Genomic DNA, 24,945 nt, shown 5'->3' on the forward strand with positions numbered 1-24,945 from the left:
AGAAATTAAATTTTTTTTTTCAAATTCCTAGTGAATTCGCAAGTTCCAACAGTGTTTTTTAATTTACCTCGTACCGAAACTATGACATACATATTTTATCAGTAGTAGTAAATCTCTTTAAGAACATTGCAAATAATTGGCAATAATGGCATCCACATTTTTCAGTTTTTTATAGGAATAGATGGTGTTACCAAAAACACCGTAAAAGCACAAAATATTAATTAAAAAATTTTAGACACAGCTAAATTTTAACTAAGAGGACAATAAACAACTAACCAACGACGATTTAATCGTCTCGACTATCTGGTCTTCTCAAATTTTGCTTGTATTGGCAAGTTGGGCAGAGTCTAGGCTATATCGCCCCGTGATAAAGTGTGACGTAATTGTTATGTAATAGTAGTTGTATTCGTTTTATGATGATCGTGTTACGCGTGGAATAATGCCTTCCGGAAGGTCTTTTAAGGGTTACTGGCCTCTATTTAGGCGTTACAGACTTGGCGAAAATCCGAAAAATTCCACATGGCCAGCCCGTCCAGGCTAGGCGCGAACCCTCGACCAAACTCCCACTGTTCATGAAACCGAACCGCTTTGCCACTGGTGGGCCCAAATTTTGCTAACGTGTCACGACGTGGAACGCCGCTAATCAAATACGTTATCTTTCCTACCAGACTTAAAACTGCTTTTGCCCTATGGACACTATGAAGGCCGTTTTTAGCAAGCCCATGATCTGTTGGTTCGGCTAGATTCACAACGGTTCGGCCAGGTAATGAGCGACGGGATCCGTTGTATCCCGACAGACCACCCCTAAAAGTTCTTGGGATTTTTCTACTCGTCCGGTTACGGTTCCAAGTCCCTTAGAGCGCTAAACTGCTACCTTAACCACTCGGCCATCCGGTCATCACTTTATACTTTATTTTAAAAACATTTATATATGAAATCATAAATTATTAATACTAAAATTAAATACACAAATATTAACCTAATTCTATTTGTTTAATTTAAATTTTACTTAAAAGTTTTTTATTTTTATTTTTTTTTTATATCTAGTAATTTGAAATTGCTTATTAAAATTATCGAATGGAAAAAGTAGAGGGCACCACTAGTGTCACGTGTTCATAACTGCCTGTTACATGAGGATTTTAAAGATTATTTATAATTATAAGAAATTTAGTTGTTTTTTTACTTCTTCGAGAAAAATAATGACTGAAAAGTATAATTATAAATATTTAGGGTGAGGCAGTTTCATCTTTTAATTAAAAATTAGTGAAAATAATTATTTAATATTTAATAATAATATATTACTCATTATTGTTTGTATTTACTAATTACATTTTGTATGTTAATGACTCCAATTTGTAACATGAGTTTCATATAATAAAATTTTAAACTATTTTTTTTTAAAATAAAAAGATCCAAAATGATAAACAAACTACATTTTAATTGAATATTTTTTAAAAATAATAATAATATAACCTAAATTTTAAGAATTAAGTGTATAAAGACTTGACAATGCCTAATTTATAATGCACTTTAAATTAATCACAAATACAATATGATATGGTTAATATATCTATAATTATATGCAGGGGTCATTCTGCCTATTGCAAAATTCACAATTTGTGAACATTCTATTCATTTGGCAATTGGAGTGGTGAATAGCCAAAGAGCAGTTCGAGAAAAAAGCCACTTAGTGAGAAAAAGTATCGTATAACATGAATCGGTCTTGGTTGAATACAGTTTTACTCGGTTGCATCTGACGAATGGTATGATTTAGCTTTCCCTTCAGTTTTGACACTTCGGAAGACTTCCTGGGCTCATATTCTGGTCACCGTCTCTCGTCTCTCACAAGCTGCTGATTGGCTAATCATTTAGATTAGCCAATCAGTGACCGGCTTGTGAGAGATGAGAGACCAGAGACGGTGGCCAGAATACGGCCCCTCGTTTCCTTAATTTGAACATGGCCATTCAACAATAGTATTCCTTTTGCCTATCCAATAGGCCGTGCGAGAGGATCTGCAAATTGGGGATAAGGTTCTTTGTGTCAGTTTTAGAAGGAGGTGAGGCAAATGCTGGCCCATACAGTTTTACTGTTAATAAACAAAAATAAAACTACTTGAGAAACTTGGTCGTAAAAACTCCAAATTTTTTTTTTTTTATATTAGTCGTCCTTTTATTTTAGGTTGATACAAAGTTACAGTAAGTGAAAAAGTGACCTGGAGAATAACTATTTTGGCAAATAAACAGATGTGTTTGGTAAATAGGTTGGCAATTGCTATAAAAAAAAAAAAGCCAGGGTGATCCCTGATATGATTATAATGTGGTTTTTACATAATTATAATAATAATTATAGTCATTCTTAAATTACAAAATAAAAATATTGACTATGTTATGCTTACTGATAGTTGATTGAAAAGCTTTTATTTATTGTTGATTTTGAGGACTATATTTCACAAACAGTTACATCTAGACCAGCGTTTCTCAAAGTGGGCGATAACGCTCCCTTGTGGGCGGTGAGTAAAACTAGGGGGTGCTGGAGGCAGGGTACTGAACCGTGACCAAAGGCAAAAGTTGAGGTCACTGACAACCGTTCCCTTTCCTCTGTTAAACTGATAAGAGGAAACATTGCATTTAATGGTTTCCAGATGTTGAGAACAATGTATGGTAACGGCACAAAGTGTGAGATTCATAGAAAAGTTTTCCGAAGAATATTTCCAATCCTTTCTCACACAAGAGAAAATGGGTTAAGGTGTGTGGGTATAACTTTATGGAACAAAAGGGGCGGTGGATCGAAAAAGTTTGAGAATCACTGATCTAGACTATTGGTTCCATTGACTTTTTTACTCCTTTGGGGCATGGTGTACAGCTCTGATAACATCCCAATTGTCTCATTCAGAGCTGCATTTGTGTCTGTACGGAAGAACTAACTTTCTACACACTTTCAGCTATCTCTCTTTGAGAGTCTATAATCATTATTGCAATAATCTGCGGAAATTGTTTGATGATCGGCACTCTACATCAACTTCACAATTACTGCTCATACGAGCTGTGCATGAACTATATGATGCACACGCAGCTGATCTAGTCATATACCATGTTTTTGTATCTTGTTTGGCATTAATCTGTTTATTTAGTTTCATTTCTTGTGTATTAATTTTTTTTACTAATATTTAGACAGGCTAAAGCCTCTTAGCCTGTTTAATAGCACTTAGCAAATGTTTTCTATTGTTATTTTGTTTTTTGTTTTAAGTTTATTTAAGTCGAGATATTACATTGGTAGTGTAATGTCTCGACTGATATCAATGCTACACATAGTTTGAATCTATACATTTTTGTAATATTTAATGTTCCATATTCTGTTGCTTTTAAATGATCTAATTTAGCTAACAACTTGATGTTGACCTCTAAAATAACTGGTTAAAAATGTTTGCTGATTGTAAAAAGGTGTAGTTGATGTGTTACACAGTATTTATGTGATCAGTTGCTTTGAAAGTTTAATAATTTCTTATTAAACAAATACATTAAAATATTTTACTTATATCAACATAATCTGTAATTAAATTGTGTGGATAATTGGAATTAGCTGTATATTTTTACAAATGTTTACACTTTTATATAATTATTGCAATGTTTACTAACGTTTTCAATTCTCAAAACATTTTTGATTGATAGAATAGAATTTTGAATGCAAAATAACATTTATAGAAGCATTTTAATAAAATTAAGTCGCGTAAATTTTTCACTACCAGTTATTTTATCAATAATATAAAAGCAATATAATAATTCAAATTTACAGGAAAATTTAATTACTAGCATTTAAAATTTATAAAATAACATTACTAACAGACTAATTAATTTATTAATGAAATGTACATTTAGAAATAATTTATGAATGAAAATTGGGTTAATGTAACCCTTGGTGCCAAGATGGCGGTTCGTCTCTGATTCCAGTAAATAGAAGACAGGAAACAGTGGGGACGCACGTTCTTACCTAACCTAACCTATTCTAATAAATTACCATAATTATTACCAACAAAATTATTAGAATAGGTTAGGTTAGTACATGCGTCCCACTTCTTTCCTTGCTGGAATCAGAGACAAGCCGCCATCTTGGCACCAAGGGTTACATTAACCGAAAAGCATAATTATTGGTACTATTGTGTATCAATACAAACTTTTTTACAAGAATGTAGAATTGGAGAGACAAAAACTCATTATATCTTAGCAAATTTGCAATTATTAAGTATAGAATATTATCAATATTTTTGCTCAGAATCCTATTCTAAAATAGTTCTGATCTATATCAATTTTTAAAAATCCAGTTTATTTATAATTAATTAATGAAATTTGTTTGTTTTAATAAGATATATAATGAAATATGAAAGTAAATTGTTTTATGCGGTTATGATTTAATGTTATCAATTGCTACATATAAGCTGTATTTAAAAGACGATTGGAGACGGGATGCAGATTATGCGATGGCTGAATTATATATGGATTTTAAATGGCAATTAAAAATGAATTCTTACGAAACATTGACCACTCCCACAGATCAGAGTATACAATAGAATGTGTTGTTATGCAAAGAGTTTGTTTTGTTCTAGTAGTTTTCATATGGATTATATGCACAAAAATATAGTAATTTAAAATCTGTAAGCTCTTTGATTAATACCTCAAAAATTTTGATACAAATAGTAAAAATGAATATTTTCATATAAATATTTGAAGTATAAGTTTGAATTACTTATATTGGCTGTTTATCTATGACAGGGACGGCAAACCTATGGCACGCGTGCCCAAAGTAGCACGTAATGTATCATATGATTTCTGTCCTTTTCAATCATCCTTTCTGTTTATCACCTGATCATCTTTTTTTCAATCAGATTTTTTGCATTTATTCTAATTAAAGTGTATTAGTTTAATTTCTTTAAATATCATTATTCGAAGTCTAATACATTGGCACGCATTAACATCTTTAAAGCTAAGTATGCTTACAATATGGCACACGGACTCAAAAAGGTTTGCCATCCCTGATCTATGATATTGCTTAGACTTTTTCCATTTGTGATCCTATTTGGAATAAATCATAAAACAATTTATTCCAAAACAATTCTTTGATATAGATATTATTAGCGAGGTTGAGGCCGAAGTTTTAAATGCGAAAACGTGTACGTCAGACGTCGAGCGCCGCTTTCCTGTAAGCCGAGAAGTTTGACAGTGGCGTTTGGAATGTCGAGCATGATTCCACCGACTTTCCAAACACCATTGCCAAACTTCTAGGCTTACGGGAAAGCGGTACTCAACGTTGGACGTACACGTTTTTGCGTTTAAAACTTCGGCCTCAACCTCGTTATTATATCATTTATTAATGACTAAAGCAAATTTTCATACCAATGAGATGCTTGTGCTTGTTTTGTTTTACATAACAAATTAAATTCTGATTGAATATTTGATATTGCTGGGCATCTTTAACATATTTTCAGAGTTGACTTAACATTTTGTTTTATAATTGTCAGTACAGAAAATTCTGCTTCACATAAATATGTAGTAAAAAATTTGTTATTAAATTTTTCATGACCATCATGTTCAGTTACATGACTCTTCTTATCACAGTTTAAGAAGCCCTAGTCTACAGTGTTAAGATTTTTATTTTTTAATATGTTTTTGAAGCAACAATTTTTAATCTAGCAGTTAATTATACCAGCTGTTTGGAAAATAACACACCATAGGAGCTCCTGACAAAGAAAGAATGCTGTCCAGCAAAGCACTGATGGATAGAAATGTTAATGACATCAGGTGCTCCTAAGGTGTACCTGATGACATTAACCAGATGGGTTGTCTGATGTACAGTATTTCCCATCTGTGATAGGTTTGCAGATTGTATGGCTGCGATGTGCTTTCAAAAGTTGCCTATTTATTAAACATCATCACTAAACCCGATATACTAAAGCTAAACACCAACCAAATGCCGAAATTCTATCGGGCTAGTATAAGGCTAATTACTAAATAAATTGCTTACATAATTTATTTAGTAATTAGCCTTATACTAGCCCGATAGAATTTCGGCATTTGGTTGGTGTTTAGGTTGCCTGTTTAATTCCTGATGTCAATTTTATAATAATTAATAATAAAGATGTATTGTACTGTACATTGCAAGCATCCATTATTAAGGCAATGATACAAATTATTGTTTGTGTTGGTAGTATTTTGTTACTTCAGGCAGATCTTTAAAGTCAGTTTAGCAGAGTGCAAACAATGTATGACAGAATGGGATATATCAAGGCAGAGTGACAACTTTACTTTCAGGAATGCAGCATAAGGGATGTCATGATGTAATTCCATGCATTGCATTTCAATTTTCTTTATTCCCAACATACTATGTTGGGTTTACTTTACTTGCAACACTTGTAAGTAAAGTACATCCAAGTATTTGGATATTTTCAAGTATTTGGAGCTCTTAGTAGAGCATTTTGGACCACTACTTACAAATGTAGCTCTTGATAACACTATTTTCTATCAACACAATAGGACAGAATACTGCATATCATGTTTGTTAGGCTGCATTCTTACTTCATCAGGTGCTCCTATGGTGCATTGTTTTCCAAATACTCAATATTTTGATCATCTTTATATTTGAAATACAAGAACTAAAAATGAACAGTTAGAATTTCTTACAATTATTTCTTTTATTTTACATTCAGTTTTGTGTAGTTATAAGAATTAAGGAGTCAAAATATACATTGTGCGTGAGTACTGTTCTATATTTTATAAATATGATTGGTAATAATTAATTATATCTCATTTTGTGAATGTGACCTGGATTATAAAAAGCTTGTTAATGTGCAGAAAAAGTTCTTGAGTCTATGTGAGGCTACATCAATCAAATTTTTTGTTTTGCTGTCATAACTTGTTTCTATAAGAAAATATTACCTTAATTGCTTTGTCGAAAAATTGAGAAATTTCTCTCTTTCTCTTTCGTGGTTTTTTTAAATGTTTTTCCATCATTCTTGTTAAATGTTCACTTTTTAATCTTTCCATCTTTATTCATCATTGTTAGGTAAAAGTTGCAACGGTGTGATTAGAATAGGTTTCATTGAACAGATTTTATTGTTTTCTACAAAATTCACCGAAAAACACGATTATCTTTTCATAGTCCAGGTCACATTTAGGTTGCTGTTGGTGTTTTGAATGTTAATGGCTAGTTATCAGAGCCGCTTTCCTGTAAGCCTAGAAGTTCGACAATGGCGTTTGGAATGTCGAGCGTGATTCCACTGACTTTCCAAACACAATTGTCAAACTTCTAGGATTACAGGGAAGCGGCTCTGGACGTCCGACATACACGTTTTTGCGTTTAAAACTTTGGCCTCAACCTTGCTAATAGTTTTACTTTCCCAACTGTTATAATATAGGAAGGTATTGTAATCGTGTCAAATTTTACCATATGAAGTTTTCACAAATCTCAATGTTTCGAGACCCCCGAACCCAAAAAATTAAAACAATTCTGTGTACGTTTATGTGTATGAGTGTATTTTTCATTTATGTCAGGTTGGGATAAACAGTAAAACATGAAATTTGGCACGGTAACTTGTATATAGGAAGCAGTGATGCTATTAAATTTTGGAGTATGGAACTCGGTGGTGGAGAGATAGAGGAAGCACACAGATCATACCTTGACTAGGATAAGACTCGTTGAAAACTTTTAAGTTCTTTTGAAGCGACGAACAGTGCCATCTTTAGGGCAGGGCCCCAGGTCGTAGGGGGCCCCCTAATCCGAAAGTAATAAAGTTACAAATAAAAAATAGGTTAATTGAAGTTTGATTACAAAGTTTGATTAAAATAATAAACTCAATGATACCTCTTGTTCGCCACACCTTGACCGAAAACAGTACTTTCTTCCTGTGGTAAGAAAATTCCATTTCCTGGCCAAGGGAAGTGAAAAATTGTATATACTCTGAGGGAGGAAACAAATAAGGCATCCCTAGGTCTGTAATGTTTGTTTCTTTAAGGGGGCCCCATCTCGGTCTTGGCCCAGGGCCCCTTACGTTCTAAAGACTGCACTGGTGATCAAGATTTTGTTTTACAGAATTTTTCCAAAATGGTATCCCAGATTTTAAAAAATCCGCCAACACATTTCTGCATATTTTTGACAGTGCTCGAATGTTTAAATTTCCTGCAGTAGTAAGTAATAAAGCCAGTGCAAACGTAGCATTCCATTAATCTTAGTTAATTCCGCTTCTCTTCCAATCTCTCGTCATTAACACATTATTCCTTCCATCCTCCTCCCTAGCTCAAGACATATTAAAAATAAAAACTCTCAATAATTTTATTTACTATTATAAGAAAATTCAACGCCGCTTCATCCGCTTCCTTTCTTTTTATTTTTTTAAACCAAGCGAAAGGTATTTCAAATATTAAATAGGCAAAATTTAAATAAAAGGATTAATCTGTTTAAGTTGACATCTTTCGGTAATTAATTTTGTCGGGAGGAAAATGAAAATTTCTGGCGCGATAGAAACATTCAAAATAGAAATTCCTAGATGAGAATACGATATCAAATTATGCTAATATAATAATAATAATTAATATTTATGCAAATTCTCGTCGGATCACATAAAATTCTTAATAAAACCTTTAAGCATCTTAATGCTTACACATCATTTTATATGATTGTTAAGTTATTTTAAAACACTTTTAATTAATTATTAAGCATGGTAACAAATTAAATATTCCAGAAATTCATTAAAAATAAGCATTGTAAATGTCATTAAGAATCACTACATTCAATTTTTTTCTTATTTAATAATAAGTTTGGCTTTTTCTAGAGTAAAAAAAAAAACTGTGGAAAATTAAATTAAAAACATCAATTTATAATTTAAATATGTAACCGGTTAAATTAATTTTATTTTATAGTATATATAAATAAACAATATATTTTAAAGTTTAAATTATATATTTTCCATTTGTATGTAGTACTGTAAATAAGGTGAACTTGGTCAATTCTGTGTTTAATGGAACTCCATTTGCTTTGCACCTGTTTCGGTAATCAAACATTTTAGCACCTTTGGTTGCTAAGCAACGTTCCTCGATCTTCCATTCGGGTTATCAAAGGGCACTTTTCGCTTTAAAAACGCTTTTTTTTTTTTTCTTCTTCCTTCTCTTCCTTTTTATTTTCCTCCTATCCTTATCCCAGATGGGACCGACGGTTGCTAAGTAACAGCATCATTCATACCTGTAACGACAGGTATCCTTTAATAATTCTATACAAATCTTCGCGATTTTCTTAAACGTAGGCTCTCTATCGACTCGTTACGCTTCTTACTTCTACGTTAACACAGCGTAACGTAGTTTATTCGAGGTGGAAACGGTAGATAAACGATTTAAATAACAATCGTAAGCCCATCTCCGGTTTCTCGTCCCTTGGCTTTATTAATGGACTGTTCTCCATCGACCCGAACCAACGTCTCCCACATCTCACCTAGCATGTCAGACAACCAGACGAGTCGGCTGGTCGCCCTGTGATGAAGAAACTCTAAATATATATATATTTATATAGCAGATAAAAGATGGAGAAAGGTGACAAGAAATCTAGTCGTTTCTCGTTTCGTAGAAGGCCCAAGAGTATAAGTGTCGATCGTGGAAAAACCGATTATCCAGAAACTAATTTAGTTAAAGCTGATAACCTGTTGTATATCAGGTAAGATGCTCCGTACAGTTAACAATAGAAAATACCTTTAAATCGGCTTAGAAGTAGGGAAGAACGGGAAATCCGATGCCGTCGCGTATAACCCGCACTTAACAGAGCGCAACATTAAAAGGAAAAAAGAAAAAAAAAATACGGTGGTTGAAATAAAATTTTCTTGTTTGTTTACGTCAATTACTTCGATTGGCCGTGTTTTATTTTTACGTAATACGATCCGACGTTAATTATTTAAAGCGTAATTCTAATTAAGTCCCCCCCTTCGTTCCGAAACGAATTACGTGCATTTTTTTCCTATTTGTTTGCTTTTTTTAATGACTATTATTACCGCAAATGGACTTTTGTTGTTAACTACGCACGATCGATGCTTTTTACAAATGAACCCCTCCCCCTTTTTCCTCTGTTACGCCGGGGTTATACACACGGGCGTAACCAGGAAGGGGCAATGGTGGGCACGGCCCCTCCCCAGAAAATTACAGCGTCTACTAGGCCCCCCCGTAACAAAACCCTGGCTATCCCAATGGTTATACATCATTCAAAACGAAACGTTGAAGACTAGAGTCATCCAAGCGTGCTCTTAAACTATCTTCCTGTATTTTCAATTAGATCTGTGGCTAGTTTACTTTTAGGGATTTTTGTACACGCTCCGGGGGTGTAACCGTATTTATCGAACGATGTAGGGATTTGCGGGAAATTCCCCCATCATTTTATATCCCCCCCGAAATCCCCCATCGCTGTAATAACAGTATTATTCAACGCGCTGTTAACGACCGACAATGTAAAAAAGAATAATTAAAATTAGGTAATTAGTAAATTAATTTCGTCGATATCATTAGTTTGCAATTTAGAGTATTTTAATTAGAAAATTGAGCCCCTCCCCCACGAAATCCATCAAGCGATAATCTCCTGTTTAGTTGGGTAATCTAGGTGTATGATATTATTACAACCTGTTATTTATCGACACGACAACAAACAGCAAATTAAATCGATTTGGATTATGTTCGGGAGACACTCCGCAGTCGTTTTACTCAACATAATCGAAACATATACAGTTTAGTCGCTTTAACTCGCTAGTTGCCGTTTTAGCGCCACCGTCGCTCTACGGGTGGAAATTTTTATAGAAAAATCGAGATTTCTAGAACGGAACGCTTATTACAAGCGATTAAAAGCGAAATTTTGATTGGTTTACGGAAAGATCAAACGATTTTAATCTTTAACTAAGTAGGAATATATGAAAAGTCGTAGGAGGCCGAGAGAGAGAGAAATGTCGTGTCCGATTAAAGCTGAAAGAAAGTTTCGTACATTACTAATTTTCTTTCAGTGTGAAAGCTTTATTATGTTTAAAATATTTCGCTTATGGGTTTTGTTGCCATGGCGACTTGTTAAAGGAAATTTTCGTACTGTACTGTACGTTTGCATTTATCTATACTTTCATTTCTATCATCTTCGCCATTTACCTCTGCGGAAATTAACGGACAGTTTCTGTTATAATTAGCAACTGAAACGTTAACTTCTGTGCTTATAAAATTTGTATTTTTTCCCCTCTTTTTACATGTCTATTTTAGGGCATGTTCATTATTAAATTTAACTCTTACATCTGCAATTTTTCAGTATCGATTATATGTTAACCGCATCTGTTACTCCCACTACATAAACGCGTGCGAGTAAACATTATTTTCTCTACTTTAACTGCCACGTATTCGTATTAATACACGTTTCTTCGAGCAATTTTTGCATAATCGTCGCCATTTTTCATTCTTGTTTTTCGTATTTCACTTTCTTTCTTAATTCTAATGAGGCGTAACGTTAAGAAAATTGAGCCTTTCCGTCACGAAATCGTAATAAATTCGAGAAGAAAACTGTCAAATCCACGCTAAGAACTCGGAAGTCGTAGGTAAAATGGCGGAAATTCAAAAAAATTGAAGCGATTCTATTGGTTTTTTATCGGTGAAATCGATGGCAAAATGGGTAATACGAAAATTTGAATTTGGAGTCTGTGATTGGTTCGTTTCGAAAACCATTGCACTGTGGGTAATTATAAAAATTCGAAAATTTGTATATAAGCCTTGTGATTGGTTCGTTTCGAAAACCATTGCACTGTGGGTAATTATAAAAATTCGAAAATTTGTATATAAGCCTTGTGATTGGTTTATTTTGAAATCTATTTCAAAATTCAAAAAAAATTTAACTTGAAATAATTGATGACATGAAACGCATGCTAATTTAAACCATCCAATCTTCTTCTTTCACAGATCACATAACAGAATTTTATAACCTATAGGAATACGTTTTATAACGACATCGGAAAAAATTTTAAAAAGTCGATAAAAGTTAATTAATCATTTAGCGGGTTGCGTTTATTATTATAATTAGTTTTAAAGTAGACGAGTGCTCTTAATAACCTTTCATTGAATTTTTAATTAGAGGAAAAGAGTGATTTTATGGCCTCCACAAGTTTTATTGATTATATATCAGCTTTTTTTCTTGATCAAGAAGGAATTTCTGATCCGTAATATCCAATAAAAGTCACCGTTTGGTACAAAAATTGATCTTTCTGGCTGTTTTTTAATTAGAAATTTGAAAAATTTACATTTTTTAGTTGATAACTGTGCTTTTTTTAATGTTTTATATGCAAAATAAACATGTTATTGGGCTTTGTCACGGTTTGAGGCAGTGGGTGTAGCGAGGGGGGCTCAAGGGTGTGTCGTGCACCGGGCACCACTTGCAGAGGAGCGCCCAAATGGCCTCCAAGACAAACTATCTGTGTTTCTGGAGGGGGAGGGGGGCGCCAATAAAGTGTCGGCACCGGTTTGAGGATTCGAAAAGTATATAACTCTACCTTTAATAAAAGGAAACGCATGTAAAAGACTCAAATAGAAACACAAGTAAAGTATATACGCCGTCAGTACCCTGCAAACATTAGAAATATTTGTAATTTTAAAATTCATTTCTGCCTTTGTGGCAATTATTACATTTCGTGATGAGGCAAATCTCCGAATTTTAATAAAATGGTATTAAATTAATTCTTTCGAACTTAATGAACGGAAGGGGCGCGGAAACTATGTTCGCTTCCACCTGTGCATCTTATAAATAATTTCTGTTTTGATGTATTTTGTCCACCTTTTAACCGAAATTAACTTGTTTAATTTTAGTTGCAAGATAATTTTTAATGGTCTAATTTAATTAAATTGCAGTTAGATGAATTTTTCTGATATTTTTAAACTTTTATATATACTTTCTCTGCATAAAAATATAGTTTTTATTACTTTATTTTTATTTTTATATGGTAAAGTTTAACAATTGTAGAAATTTGGGAATAAAACAAGAATGGAAACAGAGTTATATATTTTTTATGAATTTAATCAGAGAAGTGGAATTTTCCCATATTTATTGATAAATTTCTTGCAGAAATACATGTCGGATTGATAAAATTTGGAGTTTTAGTAGAATGTTCCTGTATAATTTAATCAAAGAAGTTCAATTATAGGAAATTACTTTCTTAATTTAAATGGATTTTTATTGAGAATTTTAATAATTTTAAGAATCAAAATACAGTAAAGTGTTAGCTACGTAATAATAAAATGCAAACTTATCGTTGGCAAGGATTCGGTTCATGCCCCTTATAATTTCTTGTAGCTTTTATGGATTTGGGCATTGTTTCCTATTCCACGTTCGTGCCGACCTTTTGGATACGATGCAGGCCGACATTCGTAACGGGTGACATTGTGTATCGACGTACAATCCTATATCTTCGTGTTAACCAATCGGTTGATAATTAAAGTATTTGTTTAAATATATAAAATTAGTATAAATAAATACAACGAAAACTAATAACTATTTTAAAATATGTGGGAAAGTAAGCTTTTAAAACATTGGTTCTTAACCTTTTTGAGGTTACAGAACATCATTCATATACTTTTTATTAAGTGGAACATTAGCATCAATATATTCAATAAGCAATTTTACACTTACTGTTCTCGTTAAATGATGAAGCAATAATCTAATAAACTTTATTGTATTGGATAAAATAGTAAACATGGAATTGTCTATGAATAAAGTAATATGCTGTAGTCAGTGCCGTAACTAGCCTTTTATGCACCTGGTGCGAGCATCTGTAACTATGGCCTAAAACTTGGTCCAGTCATTTCTGCGCATGCCCCCGGGGTCTACGCCTTGTGCCTGGCACCGCCGTCACCGCCCTAGTTACAGCACCGGCTGTAGTACGTTGGAATAAATTTGCAATAAAAAACTTAAATATCTCTTTTATGGAGCACTCGGAGTGAGTTAGTGGAACACGGGTTGAGAACCACTGTTTTAGAATGAAGAAACAATGAAAGAATTGGATGTTTTGAGCTAACAACTTCAAATTTTTTCAGTCTGTTTCGACATTCACCAGAATAGTCACGATGAATGATACTTTTGGTCATATTTTGCCCGTAATGCAAAGCAGAAAGATCTTCGCAATGGAGGAGATCCTCCAGATGTGATGAGTTTTCTAGAATAGAATATAGACGATGATTTGAGGCTTCTAGCTACAGAACAGAACAAGAAAAACTTGTGGTGTGTAGAAAATTAAATGTTTCGCATAAAAACAAAAAAAGAAGGTCAAATAATTCAGTAGAACTAGATGAATATATTAGCAAACTTTTTAAATTATGTAAATTATCATTCTTGTCATTAATGTTTTTTATTCCATTACATTAATGAAGCGAGAGTGCATCAAATGGTAATTTTTAAATTGCTAGCTTTTCTTACATTTTTGAATAATTAAATTATAATGTTGCCCTCTTTCTCCTCCTCAGTCAGGAAGAAGCTGTTAATATCGATAAAGAACTATTCAATGAATATTGCTACAGTGTCGACCAGTTGATGGAATTGGCGGGATTGAGCGTCGCTACGGCAATTGCAAAAACTTACCCTCGTTCGAACATGGGCAAAGGTGGCACGGTGTTGATATGCTGCGGACCGGGTAATAATGGAGGCGACGGACTCGTCTGTGCCAGACACTTAAAGATGTTTGTAAGTAATATTTTTATGATGTTTTATTATATAATACCATAAGACTGTTAGAAAATATAAGATTAGAAATGATTCAGTTAAATGTAATGAGAATTTTTAGAAGCATCAAAAGAAATATATAATGATTGACTGCTTTGTTATAAGAACGCTGCTTTACAGCTTCGAAAATGTGTTTTTCTAGTATTTGTATAGTCTTTTATTGTAATTGTAAAATGGTTATGGTATGAGAAATTTTTGTACGGTCATCCACAATTTTAAAATAACTGTAATTATGGTAATTATTATCTGAGAAGTATGTGACATATACTGATCAATGGAATAATAACTTTTGGCACTTTATTTCCCGTCTGCATTCAAATGCGTTGTTAACCGCTTCTAGAAAGCACCATCAGTGGCGTAGCAAACATAACTTGCGCCCTGGGCACGACACTTTATTGGCACCCCTCCCTCCTCCAGAAACACATATTGTTTGTCTTGGAAACCATTTGGGCACCCCTCTGCGAGTGGTGCCCAGTGCATGATACACCCCCTTGCACCCACTCGCTACGCTACTGAGCACCATAAACAAAAATGGCAACTTTGTAACAGAGAAAGTGTTTTGTGTTCTGCAGTTTGCAACCTTGGAATCATTTTGTGTTCTCCTGGAACTGTTGATATCACTAAAGAATGTTTCTCTTACGTGGTAGATCACTTTGAAATTGTCTGCAAAAGTTATGTTGCACAGTAATGAATTCCAACTTTGTGAACTTCAGAACACAAAATGCTTCTCTGTTGTGGAGTTCTAATTTTGTTTATGGCACTTCCCAGAGGTAGTAGAAGACAATAACAGATTTGAATGTAGGTGGGAGATGAAACTTGGACAGTCACTTTAATGATTGGTGTATGTCACATATTTCTTGAATAATAATTAACACAGTTACAGTAATTTAAAATGATAGCATTCATTTCGGATGACACTACTTCAGGGATTCTCAACATTATTTTTGTCACGGTACACTTTTAATAATTTAAAAATTTGACAGCACGCACGGCTACTTCAGTAAGTATCGCAGGACAACCGGTGACATCATAACAGCGATTTTTAAATGCGGTTGGTTATTTAGGTCACATTTTCTAAATGCCTTGGTTACTACCGGCAGTTACCGGTAACACCAGTTACAAATTCCAAATGCACTCTAAGAAAGTAGAACCGATTAAACTACTTGTCTGATGTCGCTTATGTATGGATATACTTAGTGGCGACGCATTTCAAAAATCTCGTGGCACTTTAGGCACAGTGGTTGAGAATCACTGCTTTACTTCTTCAAGAAACATCAGAGTGGTCATAAAATCCATGTGTGTGACATTGTCTCTAGTGTCTCCCAGTTATAGAATATATCTGATAGATTCAGTGGAAATCAGCACAGATACAATATGTAGTCTTTTCAAACCTAAATGTAACTATATGTAGCAACTTATTTTAGGGCATTATTAAAGAGAAAATTGATCAACTTTGCCTTAAAATTGTCAAAAACTTAAAAACCGCTATCATGATTGCTCTAATAACTTTGAGAACATGGAAGATGCCTAAATCAACATAAGAAAATGAAGTTTAAACAGTAACTAGGAGTGACAGATAACTTCTAATTAGAATGAATAGAGCCTTCGTGGAAACTGTATATATGAGTGATCCGAATTCTCGTGATTTTTTGTGAATAATTTACGCTGGAGTTTGTTTATCCTTATCACACATGGCCAACTTCAAATGAAATGATATTTTTTACAAACTTACGTTATTAAGACCATATTTACATTGTATATATACGTATATAAGTCTGCAGCCAAATAGAATGACAATGAATATGAATCCTATAAGCAGAGAACTGCAAATGTCTATCCAGCTCAGTTTTCATCTCGAGACTCAACTAATCTATTATGTTTTTGAACAATTATTTACCGATAAAGAGTGTTTTTAAATCATAATAGCAAAATAAATTTTATATATGCGAGAGGGAGAGACTTCATTCTGGATTTATTTACAATATTTTTCTATGAATATTGCCAAAGAAGAGAAAATTAATTAATTTATTTTGAATAAAATTAAAGATTTTTATCTGAAGTGTAGTGACTATCCAGTATCAAGTGGAAGGATTAGAAACAAGAAGAACTGTGAATAAAGTCAAAAGTAGCAACTCTAAGAAAGACTAATAATACTGGAGGAGGAGGAGGAGGAGAAAATAATAGCGGGATTGAAGTCGAAGTTTTAAACTCGAAAACGTGTACGTCTGACGTTTGGCGCCGCTTTCCTGTAAGCCTAGAAGTTTGACAATGGCGTTTGGAATGTCGAGCGTGATTCCACCGACTTTCCAAACACCATTGTCAAACTTCTAGGCTTACAGGAAAGCATCGCCGAACATCCGACGTACACGTTTTCGCGTTTAAATATATTATATAAAATTTTAAAAACAAAGTATTGTTTTGTTTGTTTTAAAGATTATTACTTAAATTGGCAAATTTGGAGTTTATACAATTAATTTGCAATTTTGATTAAAACATTTTTACTTCTAATCAGTTTATAACTTAAAAATTTGCATTTTTTTGTAGCTTAGCAAAGTTATATTTACATCTTCTTTTCATTTTTTTCATCATTATTAGTCACACTTCGTGTGTTTACTAATTTTCTTCCTAAAAATTGCTTTTTTGTTTGCTAATCTGGACTTGGGACTAGCCTAATTCCCCAAGCTTTGGTTGGATTCAGATAACAGCACTTGAAAATATTACTATTTCTAAGTGGAATACTATCTGGGTACTTCACTACACTACTTCAGTGATCTGTGAAGTGCTGTGTTCAATACCTGCAAAGTTACATTTATATAAATAAAAGTCTAATAAACGAGCAAACTTAAATAAAATTTAAATCCAAGTATTTACTGCTCAAATTCATCCATAAATTCTAACTTTACAATATTAAATATTAAGAAAATTGAATAAAAGTTTGAGAGTTCTGTCACTTCGGGTCTTTTCTTTTCATTTGTAAATTCCATTTTGCAGTATTATAGGAAAATACATGCTCCGAGTCTTTAGAAGAAGGGATTTTTAAGTGTTTCTTGAGGTCTATCAATTCAGTATGCCATCACTCATAGCTATCAATAGAAACCACTTCAAAATATGACTGCTGCTTATCTTGTTAGTAATATATTTATTAATTTTGACAAGAAGAGTGAAAACATTTGTATTAATTATATATTCTGCATTATTAAAACAGAGTAAAGACAGTTTTATTCGTCGTCTAATGCAGTGTACCGCAACTGGCGTGTCGTCACGTGGTGAAAGGTGTGACGTAAACTATTACATATTCTGTTAATTTCAAGTTTTATTTACATGTTTTTATCACAGTTGTCGTGTTTTTTATGCTTGTATTTTATTGTTTGCTGCAGCACCGATAAAATAAGATGATGTTTGTTTATTCTTTATTACAAGCCATGCATTTTTATGTATTCTAAGAAATTAAATGTAAAATAAATTTGCTCACAGGTGTTGATGTCTGTTTAATAATAACAATAATACGTTAGTGGCATTACGTAATTCTGTCGATAGTATCGTATCGTACGTTTTTGACAGGAATAACGTTTTGGTGTGCCGTGTCGAGTCGTGGGTGTGCCGCAAGCAGAAAAAGGTTGCGGAACACCAATCTAATGCATTTGGTTTAGTATTTTTGAATTTTTCTAACCTGTTACATCAAATTAAAATATTTATTTATTCTATACAATTAAAATATTATTTGTTTACTTTTCGTATCGGATAAAATATACGATAGCTACTACTAAAATAACAAACCCATAACCACAGAAATTTATAATTTTCGACAATAACTCTCCTTAAAGAGTAAAGTGCAGTTTATGTTTAAAGTGAAATATTTAAAATTTAAAAGTATTAACTATTCTAGAGCAGTGTTTCTTAACCTAACTTAATCAATAGTGTGTTTGGTGCACTCGAAGATTATGATATGCAACTCTACAGTCTGAATGCAATGACTGTTAAATGATTAAAGTTTACTGGTTCGGATAGTATAAAATGTCGTGTACTTTAAGATTTGTAATATAAAAGTGTGTGCCAATCAGTAGATTGCGATCCACTTGTTTGCGAATTGTCTTATAGATCATTTATATAAAAACCAATATAATTAGCATGTGTTTAATTGTAAACACGCTGATACTCCTCTGTTAAATAGTTAGATACATTAAATGTTAAGTGAGAGTACATTAAGCAAAGTCTCCGTACAACACCTGTTAGTGACGTCTCCAAAATTGGATTATACAAAAACAGTGATGCTTAGTATAAAAATTTCAGTAGCAAGTTACTGGAGTTTTTAAAATTTGAGATGCCATTCTGGAAAAATTTTGTAAGATACAAGCAATTATTTATTGTGACATCATCACAATGCCAGGCTGCAATTTCTAATCATATTTTTTTAGGTTAATGTTACCTTAAGTGCCAAGATGGCAGCCCATCTCTGATTCCAGCAAGGAAACGCTGAGACGCACGTTCTAACCTAACCTATTCTAATAATTTGGTTGCTAATAATTATGATAATTTATTAGAATAGGTTAGGTATTAGAACATGCGTCCCACTGTTTCCTTGCTGGAATCAGAGACGAGCCGCCATCTTGGCACCTAAGGTAACATTAACCTTTTTTTAAATTATTTAATTTAAAATATATCCTTATCACCTCAAATTAGTAGTGTCTTGCCCCTGTATATCATACTTTTCCTGTTAGCAATAGTCATGCTGGTCATCTAACTAACTCCTTTCGGGGGAAACTTTTTGAATTGAAATGATGTGACTTCCGATTTGCATTGGACGTTTGTTTATAGTTAATTAGAGACTCTTGCCCCTAATCTTTCCGTACCTGGTCTCGGCTTTCATTTATCTAACTCCGTTCTCGAGATTAAGGATAGACAGACGGACAACAATAGGAATTTATAGGGCTACAGTTTTTTCAAATTGCAGTCCAAAAATCTTCATTTCAAAAGAGCCATACAAGAAAAGTTTTATCCCAGTCAAGATATGATCTGTAACCATCCTCTATCTCTCCTTCTCCTTCAATTCTGTACTTCAAAATTTAATGGTATTAATGCCCCTTATATACAAGTTACTATGCCAAATTTTGTTGTTTAATTTGTACTCGATCCTGAGATATTAAACAAAATGGACACCGACACACGCACACATGCATACATATTCCAGCAATTATCTCCCTTTCTTTTCACTTGTTTCGGGTTTGGAGGTGTCGAAATGTAACAGTCAGAAGTAAAATTGCCCATAATTAATAAACCATGTTAAAATGTGTTAATGGAGGACTACCTGTACATTTTAAATTAAGTTTTAATTAAAGAAATCTTTAACATTTTTGAGTTTATGAACTTACAACGCGTTCTGTGTGGTTTAAAGTGTGTCGTCGTGGAAACGTTTTATTTAAAAGCACAATATTTCATTAATTTGAAGATCGTTTGCAAGAAAGATGTTTATGAAATTAATAATAAAATATTTCGATAAAAAATATAATTTCATTATTTTATCTTCAGAAAAAATTGTTATTTTATATTCATTCGTTTAAGTGTTATTCATCTACTTATTTATATATTTTTAATGTTTTTCTTTCCTTACTTAAATATTTTGACTGCAGTGTTTACATAGTCAAACTTCCTTCTGTTAATTTATATGTTTTTTTTTATTGAAATTTTTATTTTATTTAAATTATATTTATCTTGTGTGATCATTGTCATAATACCTTTCGATTATTAGCTTAACTCGTCGGCGACTCTGTTACGTCGTCATAAATTCTACGAATGTTTGACCTGTCGTTGCAACGGCGAGCCTTTCTTACCGAATCTTCTCGGTCTGTCGACCGTAAAATACACTTAATAGCTTAGGTAAACTCGATACCGGAAAATGGAAATCGAATGTAGTAATTTAGTATGTGTTTGAGTTGGGATTTGTGAACTTTGGCATACTTTTCCGTGAATAGAAATTGGTTTTATAGATCGCATTTACATTTCAGATTTTTTACTGGCAAGTTAAAGCAAACACGCAAGGAAATAATGAACTAAAAATTAATTTTTTTATATCTGTACGACTTCTATCTTTTCAAGATTTCAGCAACAGTAATAAGTTTGTTTTTTTTTTTTTTTCCTTAAATAAATAATTGAAAACTGAAGTGAATGCTTTTATATTTCGATGATGTTTCAGCCAAATCTTGCGATGATGTTAAAATGTGATTATAAAGACTTGTAAATCTTTTTATTTCTTATGCAATGCTTTACCAGGCCTGCCGTAAGCGGGCGTGCAAGGCGTGCACCACACGCGGGCGGCACGTCCAGGGGGCGGCAAATGGGTATTGCTGGCAAGTTTGGCGTAGGTAGTCGTAGTTAAACAGGAGCGGCATAATTGGCATTGCACACGGGTGCTCAAACGGCTAGCGGCGCTGCTGCACTTTACAAATTGGATTGATGTAATGTCACTAATCCAAGCCATTTTTTGTTTATTTTTCCATTAAATATTTCAGCAAAAGACATATTTTCAGTTGAAAGTTTAGTACTGTACTGTACATGTAGAATTTATAAAACATGTATTAAATGTTTTAACATAAATTCTATATTGAATATCGTAGGCACAAAAAACCTTACACTTGCTGTTTCTAGCAATCAAATTAATAAGCACAAACGTTTTCGGCCGTTTTGAAAGGTCTTCTTCAGGTGCACTGAGGTCGGTTGGAAAGTCGGATAGCAAATGTTTACGTGACGTCATTGTTTATGAGGGGTTTCCTCTAACAGATGACGTCACGTAAACATTTGCTATCCGACTTTCCAACCGACCTCAGTGCACCTGAAGAAGGCCTTTCAAAACGGCCGAAAACGTTTGTGCTTATTAATTTGATTGCTAGAAACAGCGTGTGTAAGGTTTTTTGTGCCTACGATTTTAAATTAGTTCTAGCTTTGTGCGCAGAAATTATATTGAATATACTGTAAAAAAATTTTAAGCATATATATACTAAATAAAAAACTAATACAAGTTCATGGCCGGCATTATTCACATTTAATAAATATAAATACGACTTTACAAAGATAAAACTTTGCATTTTGTCCTTCCTTTTTGCCGTTCACACCATCAGCAGTCCTTAAAACATTCACAAAGTTTCGGAGGCAACCTTCCTTTCGAGGTTACTGCGTCCGCAAAAGCGTGTAAAACAGGTAAAGCATCCTCTGGTGTTAATGCCACAATCATAATATCATATTTTAAATAAAAAACTAATACAAGTACATGGCTGGCATTATTCACATATATATACTTCTCATAAACCTGATCAACTTTGTACAATGATTAGATTGGATTAGCAAGAATAAATACACTGTATGAAAAAAATCACACACAAATAACCTTGAAGAAACGTTTCTCGAAGGTTATTTGAGTGTGTTTATTACCTTTCACAGCAGCTCTAATTTAATATAAAAAAATCTTACAAGATATCTCAATAGTAAAATATAAAATGCTAACCTAATGTTTTAGCGTATTTTTAAATATAGGTGAGAATATGACACGGTTTCTTTCCCGAGTAATTATTATTATTACATACATAATTTATCTTGACTTAAAAAAAACACAGCGACAAGATCACGTGCTGGCATTATATTACATTCAAATCGAGCCCTCCCGGGAGCTTAGGATTGTATAATGTACCAGCATAAAATATTGGCAGATCCAAGAAGTGCAGCTTTTTGAATTTGGCAGGTCGTGATTTTGCTGATGTCGAGTGTTTTTAAATGCTGGTGGAGATTTTTTGGTTTAACACTTAGTGTGCTGATCACAGCAGGTATTATTTTGGCAAATTTGATCTTCGGATCTTTATATTTTGTGATTTTTTTCTTGTTCCTTCTCTTTGATTCCGCTGTCACCTAGTATGGCTACGTCAATTATCCACATTTGCTTCTCTTTAATGATGGTAATGTCTGGTGTGTTGTATGCCAATACCTTGTCTGTTTGAATTTCAAAATCCCACAATAGTTTGATGCGGTCATTTTCAGACTTTATTGCTATTATTATGCTGCGAATGTCATGTTCAACTGTAATACTGGTGCCGAGTTCTTTGACGGACGAAAAGTCAAAGCATAGCTACCCAAACAAGTTAACATTAAGCTGTGTAATTGCTATGTGTGCCAACTAGGAAGTTCCTAACAATGGAATTACCTGTATGGACCCTGTATTTGTATCTGTCAAATCAGGGTTTCTTAAATTGGTGTTTTCAACAGATTGTATACTTGTTTCTTAGTTGAACTCCCTCTGGTTTATAATGGAGTTGTAGGTTCTGTGATTTTTTTATCATTGATATCTTTCTTTCATGAAAATAGTCTGTCCACTATATCAGAGATGCAAATAGAGAAAGACATCTGTATCTTTTTTTTGTTGTTGTTTTAAAGCATACAATAATTTTAGTCATCAAAATCCCCTTTATAGCAACAAGTTAACATACAATAAACTCAACAGTCAGTTTCTAGTGCTTTGATATGATAACATTATCTAACAGAAAAGTAAATTTATCAGCTTTCGAGATACAAATTCAAGTAGGAGTATCTAATCATCCTAAATCATAATCATATCTTAACGTTATTTGATATGTGCTTTTAGTATTATTTTTGTAATGTCATAGAGATTATACTTAATTAATATTTATGAATTTTCTTTTGTTTATTAGGGATACGAACCGTCGGTATTTTATCCCAAACAAACAAACAAACAGTTATTCAAAAATTTGACCAAGCAGTGTGAAGAAATGGAGATTCCCTTTCTTTCCTTTCTTCCCGATTCGCAGCTGATCACGGATTCGTACAATCTCGTGGTGGATGCATTGTTCGGCTTCAGTTTCAAACCACCCGTGAGACCCGACTTTGTCGACGTCATCGACAAACTGATGAAGATTCATATACCGTTATGTAGCATCGATATACCTTCAGGTTTGTTTTAATTTATATAGTATTACAATGATATTTCCGACGACTAATTGCAAACAAAGTTCTCGCTTATTTCAGGTTGGGACGTAGAAAATGGCGATCCGAACGGACTCCAGCCGGAATTTTTGATTTCTCTAACAGCTCCCAAAAAGTGTGCCAAATTATTCAAGGGGAAGTATCATTGGCTGGGCGGTCGGTTCGTTCCTCCCGGACTTTCCAGCAAGTACGAACTGAACTTGCCCGTGTATCCCGGAACCGAATGTTGTGTTCAGCTTCCGCTTCCGTCGTCTTGAGGATCCGAATTACGGGTCCGAGATGTAACTGTACACTTAAAACTGTTTTTACGATTTATTGTTACAGTTCACGGCGAATGGCAAAAATCAAAGAGAGAGAAATTACATTTTGAGTATATAAAATTTAGAATTAAGATTATTCGAATGAATTATACTCAGAAGTAGTATGCAGTATCATTGTTACCTATAAAAAAAAACACAAAAAAAAAAGAGGTTTATATATACGAAAAGTGCATTTAAAACTAAAATGCTATGGCAATTTTCTGTTTCCAAAATTGATATTTCATCTTCATCCAAATATTGCAAATTCTTGATATTTGTGCCTTCTTTCTCTGCTATTTGTCATTGTCATATATTAATATATTCATGACAATTTAAAGAACAACTGTAGATTAAACATAAATTAATTTTTGGAAAGAAATTAAATAAATTATACAACAACTTTTTTAAACACGTTACACCCTCTTACAAAGATAACAGTATTTTAAAATCAATATATTGATTATTGTTCTTAAAATTGAGTAAATTTGTTTAACATGCGTACAGTTTTATCGGCCATTGTGTTAACGTATTTTGTGTTTGTATGGTTTATTATTGAGAGAGGAAAGAAGTGTCATTGTTAATTTATTGAATTCTCTGATGTGTTTGAATTTTTGCACTCCGTTACGTTAATCGAAGGATTTTGCACAGTTGTAAATATTTTATTTAACAATTATTGAGTTTCCAAATGAATAATGGCAATTGTAAATTTGTTGTTTCTTTATTTTTAAAACTATTTAAATGGATTATAAATATTAATATTTGAAAAATAAATTTTGATAAGGAGAATTACTTACTTTAACTTTTTATTATAAAACGTTTCCTTTCAAAATATCAAATAATTCGGAAGGAAATATGACTGGAATTATGAACTAATAAGGTTTTAAAACTGATACTTCTGCCACTTAAATAATA

The 24,945-nt window shown here is 33.0% G+C and overlaps 1 protein-coding gene and 1 long non-coding RNA gene across 3 annotated transcripts; one reads left to right on the forward strand and one right to left on the reverse strand.

Moving 5' to 3' along the window:
- Positions 1 to 1,093: 1,093 nt before the first annotated feature.
- Naxe (NAD(P)HX epimerase) lies at positions 1,094 to 24,449 on the forward strand. Of its 2 annotated transcripts, none has more exons than XM_067265996.1 (4): positions 1,094 to 1,231; positions 14,497 to 14,713; positions 23,443 to 23,701; positions 23,777 to 24,449. In XM_067265996.1, exons 1-4 carry the CDS (start codon positions 1,131 to 1,133, stop codon positions 23,989 to 23,991), a joined length of 792 nt encoding a protein of 263 aa, XP_067122097.1. In that variant the 5' UTR covers positions 1,094 to 1,130; the 3' UTR covers positions 23,992 to 24,449. The 2 variants fall into 2 exon arrangements, with proteins under 2 accessions (XP_067122097.1, XP_067122096.1); XM_067265995.1 differs by lacking the exon at positions 1,094 to 1,231 and adding an exon at positions 9,433 to 9,691.
- Positions 8,929 to 9,794, reverse strand: LOC136971535 (uncharacterized). The gene is made up of 2 exons (XR_010880176.1): positions 9,727 to 9,794; positions 8,929 to 9,226 (listed from the first exon to the last, which is right to left on the reverse strand). It is a non-coding gene; the product is annotated as an uncharacterized lncRNA (long non-coding RNA).
- Positions 24,450 to 24,945: the final 496 nt, after the last annotated feature.

The sequence above is a fragment of the Centruroides vittatus genome, unplaced genomic scaffold (assembly GCF_030686945.1).
Source record: "Centruroides vittatus isolate TY-2023 unplaced genomic scaffold, ASM3068694v2 contig_260, whole genome shotgun sequence".
Taxonomy (NCBI): Eukaryota; Metazoa; Arthropoda; class Arachnida; order Scorpiones; family Buthidae; genus Centruroides; species Centruroides vittatus.

What these genes read in the sequence shown, in the direction of transcription:
- Naxe (XM_067265995.1), top strand. Translation starts at nt 9,561, where the DNA reads ATGGAGAAAGGTGACAAGAAATCTAGTCGTTTCTCGTTTCGTAGAAGG. An exon ending in GATAACCTGTTGTATATCAG is followed by an intron (nt 9,692 to 14,496) that starts GTAAGATGCTCC and finishes TCTCCTCCTCAG; the next exon opens with TCAGGAAGAAGCTGTTAATA. An exon ending in TAGCATCGATATACCTTCAG is followed by an intron (nt 23,702 to 23,776) that starts GTTTGTTTTAAT and finishes CGCTTATTTCAG; the next exon opens with GTTGGGACGTAGAAAATGGC.